The sequence below is a fragment of the Mya arenaria genome, chromosome 11 (genome assembly GCF_026914265.1).
Source record: "Mya arenaria isolate MELC-2E11 chromosome 11, ASM2691426v1".
NCBI classification, from domain to species: domain Eukaryota; kingdom Metazoa; phylum Mollusca; class Bivalvia; order Myida; family Myidae; genus Mya; species Mya arenaria.
In genome coordinates, this window is record NC_069132.1 from 48,816,195 (window position 1) to 48,823,856 (window position 7,662).

The 7,662-nt window shown below is 40.1% G+C and overlaps 2 protein-coding genes across 2 annotated transcripts; one reads left to right on the forward strand and one right to left on the reverse strand.

The window, feature by feature from the left end:
• The first annotated feature begins 1,533 nt into the window (after window positions 1–1,533).
• Window positions 1,534–4,573, forward strand: LOC128209210 (uncharacterized). Its single transcript, XM_052913149.1, has 3 exons — window positions 1,534–2,324; window positions 2,585–2,944; window positions 3,321–4,573. The coding sequence occupies exons 1-3, from the start codon at window positions 2,133–2,135 to the stop codon at window positions 4,071–4,073; spliced, it is 1,305 nt and encodes a 434-aa protein (XP_052769109.1). The 5' UTR covers window positions 1,534–2,132; the 3' UTR covers window positions 4,074–4,573.
• Window positions 4,574–5,029: 456 nt separating this feature from the next.
• Window positions 5,030–7,371, reverse strand: LOC128209209 (putative nuclease HARBI1). The gene is made up of 3 exons (XM_052913148.1): window positions 6,636–7,371; window positions 5,842–6,453; window positions 5,030–5,749 (listed from the first exon to the last, which is right to left on the reverse strand). Exons 1-3 carry the CDS (start codon window positions 6,989–6,991, stop codon window positions 5,386–5,388), a joined length of 1,332 nt encoding a protein of 443 aa, XP_052769108.1. The 5' UTR covers window positions 6,992–7,371; the 3' UTR covers window positions 5,030–5,385.
• Window positions 7,372–7,662: the final 291 nt, after the last annotated feature.

Consider the following 7,662-nt stretch of genomic DNA (forward strand, 5'->3'; position numbering starts at 1 on the left):
TATTGGGAGATGAATTTCATTTTGTTCTGGAATGCGATATAGTTATAAAGATATCAGGAAAAAATATATAAACAAATACTTTTGGCGTAACCCAAGTTTATGCAATTGATAAATAGTGGAAGTTCAGTCGAATTAAAAAATCTTGCCACATTTACTTTTAAGGCTTTTGAAATACGACGCCATTTAGTATATGACTGACGTGCTTTTACCTATATGAATTGAATCGAATACATGTTGTCTCTCCCGACATGAAATTTTTCCTTCAAGTATATAAGTTTCATATTGCTATTTGAATATATTATGTAAACTTACTATGCCAGATGACATCTTGCTATACCAGTATATTATTACACTTTGTTGTTAATTTTGTTATGCTATGGATCTGGTCAGATTTGTTTGCATAATAAAGTTTTTTTCTTCTTCTATATTGTTCATGTCATTTCTGTAACCATAATTGTTCAGTTATTGATTTCACAAAATAACGTAGTTTCTATACTTAAGGTATATTACACTGTAATACAATAACTCTTAAATACAGTAATTCTGGTAACTGTATTACACAATTAGACACAGTTATTGGCAAATTCCAGAATTCCTTTTATTTCATTTTTCGAACATTTTACCCCCAAAATAACATTTTGCACCATGTGATTGTTCTATATTTTTTAGAATATTAAATGAGGTGCCTGATATGACACAAATCCACAAAAATTATTTCTGTGCATTTTCCCCCATTTTTTATTTTCACTGGAGTATAACAGGGTGAGGAATCACGTGACTTCAACGGGTTTCTCACATGTGTCTCCACGGTTCAAAACCGATGTAAACAAGCAAGAAAGTGACAGTTATTTCTAAACAACTTTTTTGAGAGAAAAGATAAGAAAATATTTCTTAGCTGATAAAAGACTATGCTATTTACTGTTTCTACAAGTTTGAAATATTTTGGATTTGCTTGTATTATAACGATTGAATCCTTGGCCAAAATTTCGATTCGACGGGATTTTGTAGAACGATGCAACGCTGTGTGCGCCGTGAGTCTTTGTTTTGTATGCATTTCTTAGTAATGAGTAATATTAAACAACTCATACATGTGTTAAAATGTTAATTTACTCATTTCATTCATTGAACGAATTGTTTGTAAAATTTATTTTGTTCTTGTAATGAATATCGATATTTCAAGAAAAGCTGTTGTTAACGTGAATTTTATATTTGCTGTCGTCAACGTGAATTCTTCTCATAACATGCTTTATTTAGTTTAATCATATTTTATTCAGTTCGTATACAAAAATTACAGTACAGCAATAGTATGATGAAATGGATCGGAAAACAAGCAATGTAATTGTAGTTTGAACTACTCTCTCAACTGTGACGATAATGCATTCAACATTGAACTTTTATTCCAATTGATATTTCTTTCATTAAATGAATGCATATTCATCCATTTGATCGATTTTAAAATTTTAAATTTATATTCTAGGTTGGCTGTCATGGTGAAACGTCCAAAGTATCCATTGTCCCCCTGTAAAGCTGGGCTCCCACTGCCGATCAGATCAACTCGATCAAGCCCGATCAAGCGATCGGGTACTTGTCTGGGTAGGTCGGCATGATTGATCGGGAGTGGTCGGGGAGGTCTACCTTGGTCGGCATCGCTCGGGCTTTCTACCCGAATTTTTTTGACATGTCAAAAAAATTCGTGTAGCGATCGTGTAGCCAAGCGGTCGAGAAGAGCTCGGGAAGCGATCGTGTATTGATCGAGTTGAAGATCGAGTTAATCGAGAAACAATCGTGTAGCGATCTTGTTTGGTCGGATTGACATCTTTTACCCGATCTGTAACCGATCTTCTCGACTTCTACTCGAGTAATATACGATCGCATCCCGATTAAGTAGATCTCTGTTCGATCTCTTGTCCAGATTATCAAGACTGCTACCCGACTACTCCACGACCACACACGACCGCACACGATCAAACCCCGATCACTGTTCGACCATACACGAGCTCACGTGACTAAAGCAAGAAAAGCGTGCTGACCAGTGTCTCATAAGTTGTTTGGACGCTGAAGATATAACATCTTTAGCAAACCAATATCTGTTAAAACATCTTCAGCCAAGCCATTTCTACTACAAACTAAAGATGCCGAGAAAAGGCAAAAGGCCGATAGGCAGTACAATTGCGAGTAAATGTGCAGTTGCTGCGCCTCAGCCTGAAATCGTGGAACCCACCCAGGAAGAGAGTAATGAGTCGCCTATACCCCCTACTGACTCTTCTGCCGAGCAAACCAGAAAAGAGCAAGTAGAAGAACGTCCGACTTCTCCTGAGATAGAGGTACTAAGCTTTTGATTTTGCTTTCCCTTCGAATACGAACAAACAACTGTCATTAGACTTATATTTTGTGTGTCAAGTGTTTATAAGGATATAATGCATAATTTGTTTATTTTATCATAACACACTGCTATGTTTGTCATGTATTTTTACAATTAGTACTCTACATGTATATGTTTTTTTCGGCAATATTTTAGGCGCAAAATAACAAACATAATTGGAAGTTTCCTTGTTATTCATAAGTATACTTTTAATGTTTACAGACTGATATCAGGCCCCGGAAGACACTACATCGTACACTCACGCAAGATGAAGAAGATGACCTTGTAGCGTGGTTAAGAGAGAACTCGTTCCTCTTCGACAAATCATCCGCAGGATTCAAGTATAAGGAGAAGAAGAACAGTACATGGGCCGCGAAAGAGGCAGAGTTGGGCCTCAAACCTGGAGACCTGTCGTCAATCTGGTACACGAATATGAGAACACAGTATTCGAAACTAATTAAGCTTACCAACAAATCTGGATCTGGTGCTGGAGAGCGCACAGCAAGGCAACAGTGGATTTTGGACAACTTTGAATTCCTGCGCCCTTATCTGGTACAGCTGCGAACTCAGAGGGGATCCAAAGTAAGTACATGTAGTAATAAAAATCCTGTATAAATCATGTGTATACACTTAAAAGAAATATACGTAATCAAGCATTAAATTATTTCTAAATTTTAATGGTATAAAAGGGAGTTCAGTTTTTTTGCCTAAGTTTGACTCGGATTTAACGACAGCTAAGGCCATATCTCTATTATACAAGGCCATATGTGGACCTATGTTTTAAGTCTTGTGCAAGAGAAATACCATACAACATTTCTGAAAAGTTCATTTCAGAGCCGGGATTCAAACTCAAGCCAACACATGACACAGGATTCGCAGTCCAAGGCGTTAACCTCTCTGCCATCGGGGCACCTTCTTAAAAGTCTGTATTTATTCTGTGTACTTTCTATATTTGCAGTTTGCGGAGAAGAGAAAGGAACTTGTCTTGGAGGAGACAGAGGATGATGACGCCGCCTCCGATTCGTCAGCACCCTCTACATCAGCAGTATCTGGTTGCCGTCCCAAAGCAGCGCGTGTACTGTCCTCATTGACGTCCGAGTTGGAGTCCGTGCGTGGTGCCATCACAGTTGCGCAAGATCCAGCAGCACACACTGGCCAGTTTTTGGTGTATTTGATGCGCCAAATGGACCAGCAGAGAATGAATGTGTTTGTCACACGTGCAACAAGGCTGGCTCTGGACCTTGCGGAGGAAAGCCAAGAGGAGAAGAGACGACTAGCCACCCAAGAGGCAGCAGGGCATGTAGGTCAACAGATAGCAGATCCAGTTTTTGCCATGCCTGTCCCTCCCGCTCCTACATCATCTATATACAGAAGACAGGCTCCCATATCAGCGGCGTTCGGCTCAGCATGGCAGCAGAATCAGTTTCAGCAACAGGATCACATGCAGCAGGATTTTCAGCTAGCTACCAATATAGCTGCATCTGCACCACCAGCCCATCTTACACCACTGCTGAAAAGTTTTACTCACCTGCAACCACCAAATGTGCAGGCAATCTTGCAACAGCCTACATGTGCTTACAGGTCCATTACACCCGCCATAGAAACCCCAACCACGACTGCATCTATCATCCGCCAGGCTATGGATATGGTCTCGACACCAAATAGTTCCCCCATCCTAACCCAGGAGATGCATGACGCACCCAAGGACTGAACAAAGTAACTGGAAAATGGTTGAACCAGCCAAGTGATTTGATGATGTGATTTTACTCAAGTTTATGTGCATTGTGAATTTAGTTTTTCGACGTTTTGGTTTTTACTTTGAATAAAGGTTAAATAGCCTCATTCTTGATAAATATTACTGTTGACTGTTGAGTCTTCTTAAGTAAATCAATGTAAACTGTTCGTAAAATTTGTTTGGATAGCAATTTATCTTACTTAGAAACTTAATTAGCTTACTTTTGGCATAAGGCAAAATAACCCTGTTATTATGTAGGTTTCTGTCAGTATTAAAAGTTGAACTTAAATGTGTATTGTTATAACAAAACAAGGCTGGTCATGCTGGTAGCAATTACTTAAGAATACATGTATTCTAAAATTTAATATTTTTCTTCAGCCCCTAAACAATTAATCAATCAATTAAAAGTGAGCGTTGTGTTCTGGTAGTTAAAACGTTCGACCTTATGAAGAGATGTCTGCTACCGCAACTTGTCCTATACGTGTAGGTTATAGTTCATATAATGGAAAAATAACCAAATTTAATACAAGCGAGCGAAGCGAAGCGCCGTATTAAGTTTGTTTATTTTTCCATTATATGAACTATGACCGACTTATAGTTAACCCCGCCCACTATCATTCCTGTGCCTTCAATTAAAGTCATGTGATCGGGGGAAAATCACGCCATCCGTATACAGCGCGCCAATTGGTTGAACGGTAACTTGGATAAGTCGTTATCGATTCAAAATGACGTAACTACCGCTTGATAAAGCAGAAGTGACGTCATTTTGAATCGACACTTCTGTCGTTCCAGACAGTAGGCTGGGCTTGCTATTTGGCGCGCGCCATGTCTGCTGACCTAGTTATAATACGAACTTATTTGTGCAGAAGTGTTCTTATATGGAACATATTCGAGCAGAAATTTGAAAAATCTCTGGACGGTGATTGGCTCAGAAACTAGGGTGAACTATAAATGAAAGTTGTAAATTACTGGTATGTGGCTATTTCTTGTTGCCGACTTAGGTCATGTTCTAAGTTAACTCACCACCGTGATATGATTGAAATACTTCGAAAAAGGGCATAAAATCAAGAAACAAACAATCAACTCTATTGTATATACATGTATACTTGAAGCTTATTTCCTCCATTAACAAACATATCATGGAAACTATCATATCCAAATAGAAGATGACTTACTATAATATACTTAAACATATCGGAAATCACTTTAATAACTACATAACTTGTGCATACTCGCATCATATAGGTTATACACTTCATCAAAATATCTTTCCAAAGTAACTAACACACTAAATCATATTCTGTTGCCACTCAACTGAACCAGCTCGGGAGTTGAAGTAGTGTTTAATGTAGTTCCTCTGACTGACCCCAGCGGATGTCACCACATTTCTTCCATGGGTCCGATCACCATCAGCCAACTGTCTTCCTTGGCGCCATTCACCAGGTACTAATTGGTTATGCTCGTCCTCTTGGTCGACGGCCAGTCTTGCAATGGCAGGGTACCGTATGCTGATAAGGTTATGCAGTGTGACACATGCAAGAATAATCAAGTCAACGGTTTCGGGCATCTGGTTCAAGCAGCCAAGTAGGCACTGAAACCGCATAGCGAGAAGACCGAAGGCGTTTTCTACCACTCGTCTAGCCCTGGACAACCTAAAATGAAAGGATGGTGATGGTTTATAAGAACAAATTTCTGATTAAATGCATAGCTATTTTGCCAATAGTAATTCAAAAGATTGTCTAACCTGTAATTGAATATGCGCTCCTCGTTGGTCAAGTTGCGTCTGGAGTATGGCTTCATCATCCAAGTTCTCAACGGGAAGGCGTCATCTCCAATGAGGAAGTATGGGGTGTTCATGTCATCGCCAGGCAGTGGATCAGGGTCAGGCAAACCAAGGTTGTTTTCTTCTAGCATGGTTCTGAGTTCAGTGTTATTGAATAGCTGGGCATCGGATGCACTGCCATTAGCACCAACGCTTACCCAGATGAATTTGTAGTTTGCGTCTACGAGTGCGAGTAGTATTATGGAAAAGAAGCCTTTATAGTTATAGAACAGAGATCCAGAGTTCTTCGGGTTCTTTATCCTCACGTGCTTACCATCAAGAGCCCCGCAGACATGAGGAAAATTCCACTTGGTTCGGAAGTCATCTGCAATCTGCTGCCATTGTTCAGCAGTGACGACGTCTGGCAAAACCTCTTCAGAGTACTCCTGTATTATAGCATCCAAAACTTCAGGGACGAATTTACTTATTGTGTTACTTCCCACTCGGAATGAGTACATCAAGTCTGAATACGAGGCTCCAGTTGCGAGATGACGAAGAGTGACCGCCAACTTCAATCCAGGCTCCAGGGCTTCCCTGAAATAGAGATTGAACAATGATAAGTAATAACTAGCCTGCTATTATACAACGTATTAAAATTTCTTAAATATTAGTGACAATTGCACAGAGCTGTTGATGTCAATTGGTTGGAAAAGTAACTAGATGACTAATTATTTCAGAAATACGTGAAAATGATGGGGATCAAACCCATGATTTACCTGAAGTTGGTGTTCTTTTTCTGAATTCTGGGTGATATGCGATCAACAAGCTCCCCAAACATATCAGCGTCTACCCTTAGGAAATTTTTGTATCCTTTTGGGTCTTCCCTGTTTAGCTCCTGTAGCAGTTGCTCATAATGCCCATACAGGGGTCGTCGTGCAAGCCACTGCTTCATCCATATTTTCCTGCGCATTTGTCGCCTACGTCTATGCCTACGACCCTCAGCCTCTTCCTCTTGTTCCAACTCTAGCACTGCAATGGCCCTGTCTCTCTGGAGCTCTAACCATCTGGCCCACATCTGCAACTGCTCAATCTCCATAAATATGTATACTATGCTGGACACAACATATACCATGAAGTTTCAGGATGAAGTGATAATGATCAACACTGTTTGAAGTTTTTATTCTAAAAGTTTTGGTACACGACTGTTCACGACCTTCTACGACTCGAGTACGACTATGACGATCGGGTCGGGGAAAGATCTGACACCGATCGAGCAGAGATCCAGTAGGTCGAGTTGAGATCGTGTAGGGATCGTGTAAAGGTCGGGATGATCGAGCGGAAATCGGAAAGGTGGTCGGGTTGACGTCGTGAAGGAGTCGTGAATAATCGTGTGGAAATCGTGTGTGATCGACAAGAGGTCGAGAAGAAGTCGTGTATTCGCCTTTAGTCGAGCATGGTCGGGCCTGATCGGGGAATTTGGGTGATCGGGATGATCGAGTTGATCTGATCGGCAGTGGGAACCCACCTAAGAGACGGAGTCAACCCCCATGTTTCACAAAATGTTGACAAAATATGGATAAATTCAATTGATGCAGTGATGAGAACATTCAAATGGAAGACAAGATACACTCCAGCCAACTCCGTACATCCCCCGGTAAAAGAAAGTCAACAGCCAAGAAATGATTGGGCTACGTTTTAATGTACAATTAATCATTAAACTATTGAATATAAGAAATAGCGATTACATTTGTTGCTGGTTGGATCCATTTTATTTGTATATGTCGTCATTATAAACTACTTATT